At 39.6% G+C, this 15,212-nt stretch overlaps 1 protein-coding gene across 8 annotated transcripts in view; it reads left to right on the top strand.

The window, feature by feature from the left end:
* LOC133659064 (neural cell adhesion molecule 2-like) overlaps nt 1-15,212 on the top strand; it is an 831,315-nt gene that overhangs the window by 719,389 nt on the left and 96,714 nt on the right. For all 8 annotated transcript variants that reach the window (XM_062061786.1, XM_062061755.1, XM_062061746.1 and 5 more), the window contains 3 exons: nt 68-187; nt 467-588; nt 14,274-14,448. In XM_062061786.1, the coding sequence (XP_061917770.1) occupies nt 68-187; nt 467-588; nt 14,274-14,448 (417 nt within the window). The remainder of the gene's footprint in view (nt 1-67; nt 188-466; nt 589-14,273; nt 14,449-15,212) is intronic.

The following is a 15,212-nucleotide window of genomic DNA, read 5'->3' as shown; positions in this document are numbered from 1 at the left end:
AAAAAAAAAAAGTTGTACGCTCGTGTTTGTGCTCGCCCGTGTGATTGCCGCTTCTCTGTCTCCATAGCAACGGTGGTGCTGACCGGCCTGGAGCCCAATACCACGTACGAGGTTCGAGTGGCGGCCGTCAACGGGAAGGGTCAGGGCGAGTTCAGTCACATGGAGACTTTTCAGACCTTACCCATCCGTAAGTTCTTAATACCCGCCAAGACTCCTTGTATATACCAGGGCTTGGACAGCTCATAGTCCAACGATATTTCTCCCTTATTGATGCTCCAAATGTATCCAGGTGAGGCCTTACAGAACTATTTCCACTCCTGATAATCCTGTGGAAAGCTACCCGGCTCTCTTCTTTATCTAGCATCACCACCTGCTCCAACTCACCATCGCAGAGGGGGAAAGAGGGAAAAAAAAAAAGCTCCTTTGTTTTGCCTTTATCTCCTTCTTCCCTCCTTGTGCCCATTAGGAGAACCGAGTCCGCCTGCAGTCCACGGGCAGAGAGGGATGGGTAAAGCCTACAAGCTGGGGCTGGTCAAGCAGGATGACGGAGGGATGCCCATCGTGGAATATATCGTCAAGTACAAGACAGTGAGTGACTCTTCATTGTGGGAATGCTCCAAAGCATTCACACATATGGTTTCCCACACCAACATTCATCTATTTATTACTGTGGGAATGCTTCAAAGCATTCACACATGGTTTTCTACACCAAAATGTATCTATTTATAAAACTTCTTCTTCTTCTCCAGATTTTGGCGCGCTATACCTTCCACATTTTTCACCCGATTCAAACCGTTCCAACTTCAAACTGTTCAGCCTATTCGGGAATTGCGGGCTTCTTCTTGTCAAATTCCAAAAATTCCCAGATTTTCTAGAATTCCCAGTTTTCCGGGATATTTTTCCCATTCAAAATGAATTGGTCATTTTTCAAATTTCAACCGATTTCCACATTTTTCAACCAATTCAAACCATTCCACCTACAACACGTTCCACTCATCCTGCACATTCAAACTAAGATTTTTCCAAGTTAAAATAAATTCCAGGAATTCCCAGAATTCCCGGTTTTTTCAAACCCTTGTTGCACCCTTTTTTCTGGTGACTACTCCTTCCACATTTTTCAACCCACTTCAACCGTCCAAACATTCCTCTTAATCAGGACAAAAAACAAAGTTGTTTTTTTAACTGAAAAAATTCCCGGTTTTCCTGAAATTCCTGGAATTCCTTAATACCATTTCTCAATTAAAAATGTTACTACATCAACATTTCTCGACCAATTTGAAAAATTGCAACACCAAACATTTGAACTCATTCATAACATTAAAGTCTTTCAACAATTTTCCAAAAATTCTCACTTTTCCTGAAATTCCCAAATTTCCATGAAATTCCCATTGAAATGAATGGGACATTTTTCAAAGTTCCACAACTCACACATTTTTCACCCGATTCAAACCATTCCAACTCCAAAATATTCAGCTTGTTCAGGAATAGTGTGCTCTACTTCAACAATGTTTTATTCCCGGATTTCCAAGAATTCCCAGTTTTCAGGGACATTTTCCCCATTCAAAATGAATTGTCCATTTTTGAAACTTCCACAATTCGCACATTTTTCAACCTATTCAAACCATTCCAACATCAACACATTCCACTCATCCAACTAACACTTTCCAATGTTCCAAACCAAATTCCGTTTTTCTTGGAATTTCAAACCATTTCAACATTCAAACTATTCTTACATTCATACTACATTCTGTCAGCATTTCACTTCAACTTCAGCATTGGAGCATTCACCACAATTCCTTCAGGAATTGCCTCTTCTAGTTATTTTTCTTCTTCTCCAGATTTTGGCGCCTTCTACCTTCCACATTTTTCATCCGATTCAAACCGTTCGAACTTCAAACTGTTCAGCCTATTCGGGGATCGCGGGCTTTCCCTTGACAAATTCCAAAAATTCCCAAATTTCCCAGAATTCTCAGTTTTCCGGGATATTTTTCCCATTCAAAATGAATTGGCCTATTTTCAAACTTTAACCATTTCCACATTTTTCAACCTATTCATACCATTCCACCTTCAACATATTCAACATATCCTGTACATTTAAACTATCAAAGTTAAAAAAAATTCCATGAATTCCCAGTTTTCAAAACCCTATTTTGACCCTTTTTTAGTCCTCCCACTTTGTTCAACCCACTTCAACCGTTCCACCGTCAAAACATTCCTCTTAATCAGGACTAAAAACAAAGTTGTTTTTTTAACTGGAAAAATTCCCGTTTTTTTTTTTCGAAATACCAGTGTTTCACTTATTCAACATTTTGTTATGTTACAGCTTTATTCCAAAATGGAATTAATTAATTTTTGTCCTCAAAATTCTACACACAATACCCAATAATGACAATGTGAACATGTTTGTTTTTTGTTTTTTTTGCAAATGTAATAAAAATAATAAATTACGAAATAGTGTTGTCCGATACCAATATGTTGGTACTGTTACCGGTACAAAAAATGATTACTATACTTTTCGGTACTTTTCGATACTTTTTAAATATGGAGCACTACAGAAAATTGTATTATTGGCTTTATTTTAACAAAAAATATTACGGTACATTAAACATATTTCTTATTGCAAGTTTGTCCTTAAATAAAATAGTGAACACACAAGACAACTTGTCTTTTATTAGTAAGTAAGCAAACAAAGGCTCCTAATTTAGCTGCTGACGTATGCAGTAACATATTGTGTCATTTATCATTCTATTAATTTGTCAACATTATTGAGGACAAGTGGTAGAAAATGAATTATTAATCTACTTGTTCATTTACTGTTAATATCTGCTTACTTTCTCTTTTAACATGTTCTATCTACACTTCTGTTAAAATTTAATAATCACTTATTCTTCTGTTGTGTGATACTGTACATTAGTTTTGGATAATACCACAAATTTGGGGATCAACCCGATACCAAGTAGTTACAGGATCATACATTGGTCATACCTTTATCGTTAAAATGCGTCCATTCTTCCTTTTCTGTCTACACACTGTGTCTGCTTGTAAGTACTCCGTGAGGCGGTATAGTACCAAATATGATTCATTAGTATCGCGGTACTATACTAATAACGGTATACCGTACAACCCCACAATGTGAACATGTTTTTTTTTGACATTTTTGCAAATGTATTAAAAATTATTAATTAGGAAATCACATGTGCATAAGTATTCACAGCCTTTGCCATGAAGCTCAAAAGTGAGCCTGTTTCAACTGATCATCCTTGAGATGTTCCTACATCTTAATTAGAGTCCACCTGGGGTAAGTTCAGTTGGTTGATCATGATTTGGAAAGGCACACACCTGTCTATATATCAGAACCCACATTTGGCAAAGTATTGCAGAGCCCAAACCAATGATGAAGTCAAAGGAATTGCCTGCAGACCTCAGAGATGCGATTGAGGAAGAGTACAGAAAAATATCTGCTGCCTTGAAGATCCCAATGATCACAGTGACTTCTATTATTTGTAAATGAAAGAAGTTTGGAACCACCAGGACTATTCCTAGAGCTGGCTGGCCGTCTAAACTGAGCGATCGGAGAAGAAAGGCTCTAATCAGGGAGGTGACCACGAACCTGATTGTCACTCTGTCAGAGCTACAGCATTCCTCTGTGGAGAGAGGAGAACCTTCCAGAAGGACAACAATCTCTGCAGCAATCCACCAATAACAGCCTGTATGGCAGAGTGTCCAGACGGAAGCCATTCCTTCGTAAATGTTTGCCAAAATGCACCTGGAAAAACTCTCAGACCATGAGAAACCAAGTTCTCTGGTCTAATGGGACAAAGATTGAACTCTTTGGAATGAATGCCAAGCATCATGTTTGGAGGAAGCCAGGAACCACTCATCACCAGGCCAATGCCACCCCTACAGTGAAGCATGGTGGTGGCAGCATCATGATGTGGGGATGTTTTTCAGCAGCAGGAAGTGGGAAAGATGAATGCAGCAATGTACAGAGACATCCTGGATTAAAACCTGCTCCAGAGTACTCTTGAACTCAGCAGGACAATGACCCGAAGCACACAGCCAAGATATCAAAGGAATTGCTTTAGGACAACTCTGTAGATGTCCCCGAGTGGCCCAGCCAGAGCCCAGACTTGAATCCGATTGAACATCTCTGAGGAGATCTAATAAATGGCTGTGCACCAACGCTTCCCATCCAACTTGATGGATCTTAAAAGGTGCTGCAAAGAGGAATGGGCAAAACTGTCCAAAGATAGGTGTGCCAAGCTTGTGGCATCGTATTTAAAAAAATGTTTGACTGTAATTGCTGCAAAAGGTGCATCAACAGAGTACTGAGAAAATGTGATTCCTTACTTTTTTATTTTTAATACATTTGAGGACAATAAGAATGTATTCCATTTTGGAATTAGGCTGTAACATAACACAATGTGGAAAAAATGAAGCGCCGGATGCACTGTTAGTGGTTTAAATGTAGATTAAAATCATAATCGGTCCCCTTTGAATTATTAGGAGTTGGTAGTTTATTTTTAAGTACAATTGTAATCTTCTTGTCTTAAATAGAAATATATCCTTCTTAAAGGCCTACTGAAACCCACTACTACCGACCACGCAGTCTGATAGTTTATATATCAATGATGAAATCTTAACATTGCAACACATGCCAATACGGCCGGGTTAACTTATAAAGTGCAATTTTAAATTTCCCGCTAAACTTCCGGTTGAAAACGTCTATGTATGATGACGTATGCACGTGACGTCAATCGATGAAACGGAAGTATTCGGACATTATTTTATTCAATACAAAAAGCTCGGTTTTCATCGCAAAATTCCACAGTATTCTGGACATCTGTGTTGGTGAATCTTTTGAAATTTGTTTAATGAACAATGAAGACTGCAAAGAAGAAAGTTGTAGGTGGGATTAGCGGCTGGCTGCAGCAACACAACCAGGAGGACTTTGACTTGGATAGCAGACGCGGTATCCGACGCTAGCCGCCGACCGCACGGATGATCGGGTGAAGTCCTTCGTCGATCGCTGGAACGCAGGTGAGCACGGGTGTTGATGAGCAGATGAGGGCTGGCTGGCGTAGGTGTATAGCTAATGTTTTTAGCATAGCTCTGTGAGGTCCCGTTGCTAAGTTAGCTTCAATGGCGTCGTTAGCAACAGCATTGTTAAGCTCCGCCAGCCTGGAAAGCATTAACCGTGTAGTTACATGTCCATGGTTTAATAGTATTGTTGATTTTCTGTCTATCCTTCCAGTCAGGGGTTTATTTCTTTTGTTTCTATCTGCAGTTAAGCCCGATGCTATCACTTTAGCTCCGTAGCTAAAGTGCTTCGCCGATGTATTGTCGTGGAGATAAAAGTCACTGTGAATGTCCATTTCGCGTTCTCGACTCTCATTTTCAAGAGGATATAGTATCCGAGGTGGTTTAAAATACAAATCCGTGATCCACAATAGAAAAAGGAGAGAGTGTGGAATCCAATGAGCCAGCTTGTACCTAAGTTACGGTCAGAGCGAAAAAAGATGCGTCCTGCACTGCACTCTAGTCCTTCACTCTCACGTTCCTCATCCACGAATCTTTCATGCTGGCTCAAATTAATGGGGTAATCGTCGCTTTCTCGGTCCGTATCGCTCTCGCTGCTGGTGTAAACAATGGGGAAATGTGAGGAGCCTTTCAACCTGTGACGTCACGCTACTTCCGGTACAGGCAAGGCTTTTTTTTATCAGCGACCAAAAGTTGCGAACTTTATCGTCGATGTTCTCTACTAAATCCTTTCAGCAAAAATATGGCAATATCGCGAAATGATCACGTATGACACATAGAATGGATCTGCTATCCCCGTTTAAATAAAAAAAATGTCATTTCAGTAGGCCTTTAACTTAACAGAATACAAATGAACACATTTCTTTAACAGAAGTCTGTCTTGCTTAACTTAAAAGAAAATAAATTCAGTGTGCAACTTTATGAAAGAGCAGGGGCCGTACTTATCAAGCTTCTTAGAGTGCCATTTTACACTTAAGTCCTGAGAATTTGCGAAATTTAGTCCTACTCTCAAACTTAAGAATAAAAGCTTTTTATCAACATTCTTAAGTCTAAGAATCACTCCTACTCTCCACGATATTTAAGAGACCTTCAGAGGTGTCTTAAGTGGTTAGGAGTTGCCAGCAGGGGATGGCACTGAGGCGAGAGACACGTGTGCGAACGTTCAGGGAACGGAACAATGTTTTTTTTTTTTTTGATGACGAGCAGCTGATCAAACGGTATCGTTTAGACAGAGCGGATATTATTTTTGTCACAGATTTAATACTTTTCGATTCCTTGTTGATTTCTGCATGTGTCTGCAGTGGGCTAGTATATATAGAGCCACCCACACCAGTTTCAAATTAGTTGCCTAATTAATGAATTGGAAAGAAAATGTTATGACAGTAGCGTATGTTAGTGGCCGTGAGGTGAGTGACGTCAGTGAGTGTGTGGGCGATAGAAGAGAGGGAGCGGTAGCGTGAGTGCCGGCGGGGACTAGTTTGTTTTGTATTATTTTGTAGTTTATTGTCAAAATATACACTCCCATTGTCCACTTAAATATTTCCAAGATATTTCTTTATTCTTAGACAACGGATTCCATTCCGTGATTGGTCATTTCTATGGACACAGAAATGACGTCACCTAAAATTCCGTTTACGGCACATAGTAATGTCGTAATTCAGCTCTGAGTGTGACACTTAAGATTCAGTCCTACACTTCGCTGAAAGTGTGAGTAAGACGCTTGATAACTAACTTTTAAGTGCAGCTTTCAGCGAAGAATTTATTTACTCTTAAGTCAACTCTTAGCAGACTTCTTAGGAGTAATTCTAAGAAGCTTGATAAGTACGGCCCCAGGTCTCCAACTTTCATTGTTTTAGAACTACTGTGACAAAAAAAAAAAGAGGTGAGATATTTGTGTTGTTGTGCCGACTGGCAACATTTCAATTGCGCTTTATTTTTGAAGGAATTCTCCACTCGGTGTGGCTATTTTCTTTCTGCTATTGTGTTCATTTTTACCCACTCATTATGTGGAATAGATGACACACAACTAGTAGTTTGAGCCACATACAAATTGAAGGGTGCAAAGTGAATGTGTAATATCCTCACTGAATGACGACGTGTGCTCGACCTCGGACCAACTGCACCGAGTGACGAAACAAACACGCTCACATGAATACTGCGCTTGTTGCAACCACAAACTCTTGCATTTTAGCTTGTATACATTTACATTAGTTATTTGCTGAATACATGAATACAAAATAATCGTCACAGTTGGCCAATTATTTCATAAATATACGGGACAAAGTGCGTCCCTTGACGGCTCGATACGGAACGTTTCTAAATACAGGATGATTCCGTTTTTCAAGGGACGGTTGGCAACCCTATAATATGCAACACAAGTCATTTCAAGCCTTCTTTTGATTTAATTTTGATGATTGTGGCTTAACGGTGGTCTTCAAAAACTGTAAGCCATGACCATCACAATTATAACAAATTACATTCAGTATCTCACTTTGCATGTAATGAGTTAATATCACATATTAGTTCCACATTTGACGTTAAACTGCTGGCATGAATCGACTTTTACATGTAGTAGAATTTCTGACCTTTGACCTATATTTCATGTCTGTCAAGAATGTACGCTCATTTAATTTCTCTTCTACTCTGTGCCATTGAATGAACCGGGTGTGGGACAAAAGTGAATATTAAGTCGTGCCAACCTGTCTACAGAATGTTTTGATTGTTTAAGTATGATTAAGGAATCCAAAGATGTTGCAAAAACAAACATGACGCACGAGAAAAAAACAGTGACGCACAAGAGACAGATAAAAATGGCAGGAGACCGGGATTCGAGAGAGATTTTTTTTTGTGAGTCCTCCGGAGGACGTTTGTGTGTCTGCATGGACAGCTCAATCTGACTTGATAATGGGTAAATAAACGTTTTGTACTAAATTCACTTTTGTTGCTGTTTAAGCTCTGGACAATCAACCACATACACAATAGTCCAATTTTTATGAGTTTCACCTGAATAATGGAAATGACTGAGTGAAAACGTGGTTGCGGGCAAACATTCAACTTTTCTACCGACTACAATTGAACATTTACTTGTTGAAAATCAGGAGCACTGTGGCAAATTGGTGCAAGATTTAAACCACAAACTTAGATAGATAGATAGATAGATAGATAGATAGATAGATAGATAGATAGATAGATAGATAGATAGATAGATAGATAGATAGATAGATAGATAGATAGATAGATAGATAGATAGATAGATAGATAGATAGATAGATAGATAGATAGATAGATAGTACTTTATTGATTCCTTCAGGAGAGTTCCCTCAGGAAAATTAAAAGTCACTGCTTGTATACTTCCCTGCCGCGGAGAAAGGAGACGCCATAGCGCCGGGCGGCAGATGTGAACTGGAGTGAGTACTGCCCACATCGGAGCCAGTCAGAATTTGTCCCTGGTCTTGCTCATCAAAATGAGAAAGCATTCACTTCAATTAACCAGGTAATAGCATTCACATGCTAGGCCAGGGGTCGACAACACAAAATGTTGAAAGAGCCATATTGGACCAAAAATACAAACAAAAAAAATTAAAGTCTTATAATGAAGACAACACATGATGTAAGTATATATTAGCTATATTAGCCTACTATCAAAGGCTGACGCAAATCTTCGTTGACAGAAAAGTTGTATTTTAATTTGTATTCTACACATTTTTGCAACATTGGAAATCATTAGTAAAATGGAGGGCTCTTACAAGATGAGATAACTTCTGGAAATTACTGTCTCAGAATGGCCAAAGGTATAGGTGTGTGTGTCCAAGTTGAAGGAAACGGCAGGCTGTCTTCTTCTAATGGATTTATTACAATCTTTGCAAGCTGGGTAACATTTGCTGTGGTCTGGAACAACATGGCACACAAACAACTATGAGAAATGCAGCCAACATTACATACAGATAATGTGTCATGAGACAAGCAAATATAAATGAAATACACAGATGACATAAGTAAAGTAAATTAAATGATCTCAAATATACAAATGAGGCATAAAGATGCTATATGTACATACAGCTAGCCTAAATAGCATGTTAGCATCGATTAGCCTGCAGTCATGGATTGACCAATATGTCTGATTAGCACTCCAACAAATCAATAACATCAACAAAGTTCACCTTTGTGCATTCGCGCACTGTATAAAACGTTTGATGGACAAAATGAGGCAAAGAAGGAGTGGCATAAAACACGTCTTACTGTGGCAGCGTCGGAGAAAGTTGTACATGTAAACAAACTACGATGAGTTCAAGGATGGCTGAAATTAATAGGACAAAACGGTGCTTCAGTGAAGCATGTATAACATAAACAGTGGGATTTCTAACAATTACAAAGGTTTGTGTCATGTTTGTTCTCCTACAGAAAATATATTAAAACAAAATTTATTTATTTTTTTCATCTTTTTCCATTTTCACACATCTCTGAAAGAGGTCCAGGGAGCCACTAGGGCGGCGCTAGAGCCGCGGGTTGCTGACCCCCATGCTAGGCAGTGTGTTAGTACCTGTTGTATTTACGGCAGATGCCGTGCTAGCGTTACTGCTGCTGGGATGAGGTCGACACGGTTCAAAAACGCGACATTCATTTATAGTTGTTGCCTGCTGTGTGTTCAAATGTTTCAGCATGTTGCTTGTATGTCCTCCTCTTAATGAAGTAGTAATCTTGCAGTTAGTACAAGTCGCGCTGTTGCAATCTTTTCTTGGAAAATGTAGTCAACCCAAGAGCGTTTGTTTTGCCCTAGCGCCGCCATTTTGCTTACTGACGTCTCTATGCACGTCATTCCCAATTACTGGCATGGAAAAGGGAATCCTATGAAAATTTGGCAAGCAATTCCAAAAAATTGGGACCTGTTTTCAATTCCCATTCCTACATCTTACTAAACCAGTTACAGTAGCAATCTACATTTTATGTTATCAATGTACTAAACCGGGGGCATTTTTAAAAAAGGATTAAAAAATGGAAAAAGATGGGGGAACATTTTTTTTTGTTTTAGTATGTTTTTTGTTCTTGAACTCACCATACAGTTTGTTTACATGTAAAATATTCCACTCCTCCTTTGTCTTATTTTGTCCACCAAAAGTTTTATACTGTGTGTGAATGCGCAAAGGTGAGCTTTGTAATGTTACTGACTTGATAAAGTGCTAATCAGGCATATTTGGTCAGCTAATCCATGCTAACATGCTATTTAGGCTAGCTGTATGTACATATTGCATCATTCTGCCTCATTTGCAGGTGTATTTGAGCTCATTTAAAATCCTTTACTTTTATCCTCTTTGTATATAGTTTATATTTGCTTGTCTCATGACACATTATCTGTATGTAATATTGGCTGCATTTCTCATAGTTGTTTGTGTGCCATGTTGTTCCAGACCACAGCAAACGTTACCCAGCTTGCCAATGATTGTAATAAATCCATTAGAAGAAGACAGCCTGACGTTTCATTTAACTTGCACACACACATCTATACCTTTGGCCATTCTAAGCCAGTCATTTCCAGGAGTTATCTCACCTTCTGAGTAGCCTCTGGTTTACAAATGGTTTCTAATGTTGTAAATATGTGTACAGTAAATGTTACATTTCAACATTTCTGTCAATGAAGATTTGCGTCAGCCTGCGACACATAGTTATTTTGATAATAGACTATTATAGCTATTATGTCACGTGTTGCCTTCATCATAACACTTATATAAGACTTTCCCTTTTTTTGCTGCTCCAGACAGATTTGTTTTTTGTATTTTTGGTCCAATATGGCTCTTTCAACGTTTTGGGTGGCCGACCCCTGCACTAAACTGTAATCTAAACATGGAAGTGTAGCTCCACGCCTCTCAATGCAAACACGTCAGCAGGCGAAGTCGTCTCACAGCGATCATGGATGAAATAGTCATGTCGGTTGAACGATTTGCCATGGCTTCTATAATGTACCTTTTTTACTCACTATTTTTCCCAGTGTAACTGATTCGGGTCGGCACTATGATGAGGCTTTTTCCACTCTTCTCAGCTTTATTTCTCTTGCTTCCAACCTGCGGGCGACAATCAGACAATGTCGGTATCCCGTCTTTCTTTGGCGTACGCCTGGAATCTGAATTTAAAATTAGAGGACAACACAGGTAAACATATTCACATTCTTGGTATACAAAACCCTGGAGGACTACAGGAGCTCAGGAGGGACAACAAGATATCGAACCGCCCTCTCACAGGCGAGCAGAAAAGAGAACTATTTGAAGATACAATTCTACAGATGTTAGGCCGATAAATGCTTTAAAATGTAATATCGGAAATTATCGGTATCGTTTTTTTTTATTATCGGTATCGTTTTTTTGTTTTTTGTTTTTTGTTTTTTTTAATTAAATCAACATAAAAAACACAAGATACGCTTACAATTAGTGCACCAACCCAAAAAACCTCCCTCCCCCACACCCATTCACACTCATTCACACAAAAGGGTTGTTTCTTTCTGTTATTAATATTCTGGTTCCTACATTATGTATCAATATATATCAATACAGTCTGCAAGGGATACAGTCCGTAAGCACACATGATTGTGTGTGCTGCTGGTCCACTAATAGTACTAACCTTTAACAGTTAATTTGACTCATTTTCATTAATTACTAGTTTCTATGTAACTGTTTTTATATTGTTTTACTTTCTTTTTTATTCAAGACATTTTTTTTAATTTATTTATTTTATGAATTTTTTTAAAAAGGACCTTTTAAAGGCCTACTGAAATGAAATTGTTTTATTTAAACGGGGATAGGAGATCCATTCTATGTGTCATACTTGATCATTTCGCGATATTGCCATACTTTTGCTGAAAGGATTTAGTATAGATCAGGGGTCACCAACCTTTTTGAAACCAAGAGCTACTTCTTGGGTACTGATTAATGCGAAGGGCTACCAGTTTGATACACACTTAAATAAATTGCCAGAAATAGCCAATTTGCTCAATTTACCTTTAACTCTGTTATTATTAATAATTAATGATATTTATCTTTGTGGAAACACTGATCATCTTAATGATTTCTCACAATATATATAAACAGATAAATATCAATATGCAACACTTTATTTTTATATTTTCTCTAAGTGCACATTTTTTAAATTGAACATTTTTAAATGATCACTTCTAAGACAGTCTTGTGAAATCACAATATCCCATTTTAACTAGCTAGCCACTAACATTTTTGAACAAATCATGAATTACTTTGCACCATGTTTGTACAAATAATAACTCATGTAAAATACAAAAGTCAACTGTCAATTTTTTAAATAAATCATGTCACACTTTGAACTGGACACCAAATCTGTTATCTGTTTCTTTGTCAGTTAGTGAAGACCAAGTCTTTAAAATATTTTCTTGGATTTTCAAATTCTATTTGAGTTTTGTCTCTCCTAGAATTAAAAATGTCGAGCAAAGCGAGAGCAGCTTGCTAGTAAATAAATACAATTTAAAAAATAGAGGCAGCTCACTGGTAAGTGCTGCTATTTGAGCTATTTTTAGAACAGGCCAGCGGGCTACTCATCTGGTCCTTATGGGCTACCTGGTGCCCGCGGGCACCGCGTTGGTGACCCCTGGTATAGAACAACGACGATAAAGTTCGCAACTTTTGGTCTCTGATAAAAAAAAAGCCTTGCCCCTATCGGAAGTAGCGTGACGACACCGGAGGAAAGGCTGCTCACATTTTCCTATTGTTTACACCAGCAGCGAGAGAGATTCGGACCGAGAAAGCGACGATTACCCCATTAATTTGAGCGAGGATGAAAGATTCGTGGATGAGGAACGTGAAAGTGAAGGACTATAGTGCAGTGCAGGGCGTAACTTAGGTACAAGCTGGCTCATTGGATTCCCCACTCTCTCCTTTTTCTATTGTGGATCACGGATTTGTATTTTAACCCACCTCGGATACTATATGCTCTAGAAAATGAGAGTCGAGAACGCGAAATGGACATTCACAGTGACTTTTATCTCCACGACAATACATCGGCGAAACACTTTAGCTACTGAGCTAACGTGATAGCATCGGGCTCAAAATGCAGATATAAACAAAAGAAATAAACCCCTGACTGGAAGGATGGACAGAAAATCAACAATTCTATTAAACCATGGACATGTAAATACACGGTTAATGCTTTCCAGCTTGGCGAAGATTAACAATGCTGTTGCTAACGACGCCATTGAAGCTAACTTAGCTACGGGACCTCACAGAGCTATGATAAAAACATTAGCGCTCCACCTACGCCAGCCAGCCCTCATCTGCTCATCAACACCCGTGCGCACCTGCGTTCCAGCGATCGACGGAAGGACGAAGGACTTCACCCAATCATCCGTGCGGTCGGCGGCTAGCGTCGGCTAGCGCGTCTGCTATCCAAGTAAGTCCTCCTGGTTGTATTGCTACAGCCAGCCGCTAATACACCGATCCCACCTACAACTTTCTTCTTTGCAGTCTCCATTGTTCATTAAACAAATTGCAAAAGATTCACCAACACAGATGTCCAGAATACTGTGGAATTTTGAGATGAAAACAGAGCTTTTTTGTATTGGATTCAATGGGCTCCGAATACTTCCGCTTCAATTGTTGACGTCACGCGCAAACGTCATCATATCGAAACGTTTTCAGCCGGAAGTTTGCCGGGAAATTTAAAATTGCACTTTTTAAGTTAACCCGGCCGTATTGGCATGTGTTGCAATGTTAAGATTTCATCATTGATATATAAACTATCAGACTGCGTGGTCGGTAGTAGTGGGTTTCAGTAGGCCTTTAAAAAACCTTGTTACATTGTTTAATGCATCCAGCGGGGCATCACAACAAAACTAGGCATAATAATGTGTTAATTCCACGACTGTATATATTGGTATCGGTTGATATCGGTATCGGTAATAATGAGTTGGACAATATCGGATATCGGCAAAAAAGCCGATATCCCTATAAAATTCACAAACAAAATATAAAAAATAACAAAGGTGTATTTTAACTCCGTTACACCAGCTTGTGGCTTAACATTAACCGAGCCAACCAAATTTCCCCACGCTACGGAATGGACCGAGGGTCAAACATGGCGTGTGTGCATTAATCACACGTCAAAAAATCTAGTTCCATTAAAGGAAATTATTGCGTTAACTTCGGCAGACGTAATCACAGCGTTAAAAATTGAAAAATGGTGATAAACCCTCACACTCTTAATCATTGTTTACCTTCCAGGACAAAGAAGAGCAGTGGATGACCAAGTTGGTTCCAGGCTCCAATGATTTTGCAACGCTGCAACCGCTCCAATGGAACACGAGATACGAAGTGGAGATCACAGCCCGCAACGTCAAGGGCCTGTCGGAGCCCACCTTCTATCAGTTCTTCATGCCTCAGAAACCTGACATCACAGGTAAACGCGCTGCTATGTTGTGAGTTTTTGGCTCGCAGGCGTGCAAATGTTGGGGGGGCGGGGGGGGGGCGTCGTGTTTTACACGGAGTAACTCAGGACGTGTAAGATTTCCCATTCCCAAAGTCCTCCAGCTAGTTCGGAGCAACATGCATACAAATGCGCACACGTATGCAGAAATGCGGACGGACGCTTTGATGTACGCGCCATGTGGTGCTTTGAAGTATGTCTCGTACCGCTCACATACACACACACACGCACGGAAATGTCTATTGTTGAATAAAAATGTAATTCCATTATTGCACCCATGTGAGCTCCCCCCCCCCTACCCCAATCACCCGTCCACGGAGGCTTGTTTCCCCTCTCGGAGTCTGTTACTGCGTTTATTTGAGGTGGTTTGGATCCAGCCAGCATTTTTCTGTTTCGACTAAATGGCCGCGAGTGTGTGCGCCGCCTCACAAGCAGAACAGAGGACCGGGGAAGCGGCAGGCTTTAGGCGGGTCTTCGATTGACTGTCGTCTCTCGTTAGGTGCATTGTGGGAAAGGGCCGGCAGCGAAGGGGAGATGGGGAGAGAATGCTTTCTTCCTAATGTGAACATCAGACAAACAGTAACCTAGGGTGAATGTCTGCGCTAAGTAGGCAATAAAAGATACACGCAGTAGTCGGCTGTCTCTTCTGCAATTACTGCCTTTTCAAAAATAGTTGTGCTTCTGATGCAAAGCGTGTGGTTGGCATATAAAGTTGCCTTCAAACGCCTCAACCGTTG

This window comes from Entelurus aequoreus, linkage group LG01 (genome assembly GCF_033978785.1).
Source record: "Entelurus aequoreus isolate RoL-2023_Sb linkage group LG01, RoL_Eaeq_v1.1, whole genome shotgun sequence".
NCBI classification, from domain to species: Eukaryota; Metazoa; Chordata; class Actinopteri; order Syngnathiformes; family Syngnathidae; genus Entelurus; species Entelurus aequoreus.
Note: the sequence above shows the minus strand (reverse complement) of the source record. Positions and strands in the feature narration are given on the sequence as shown.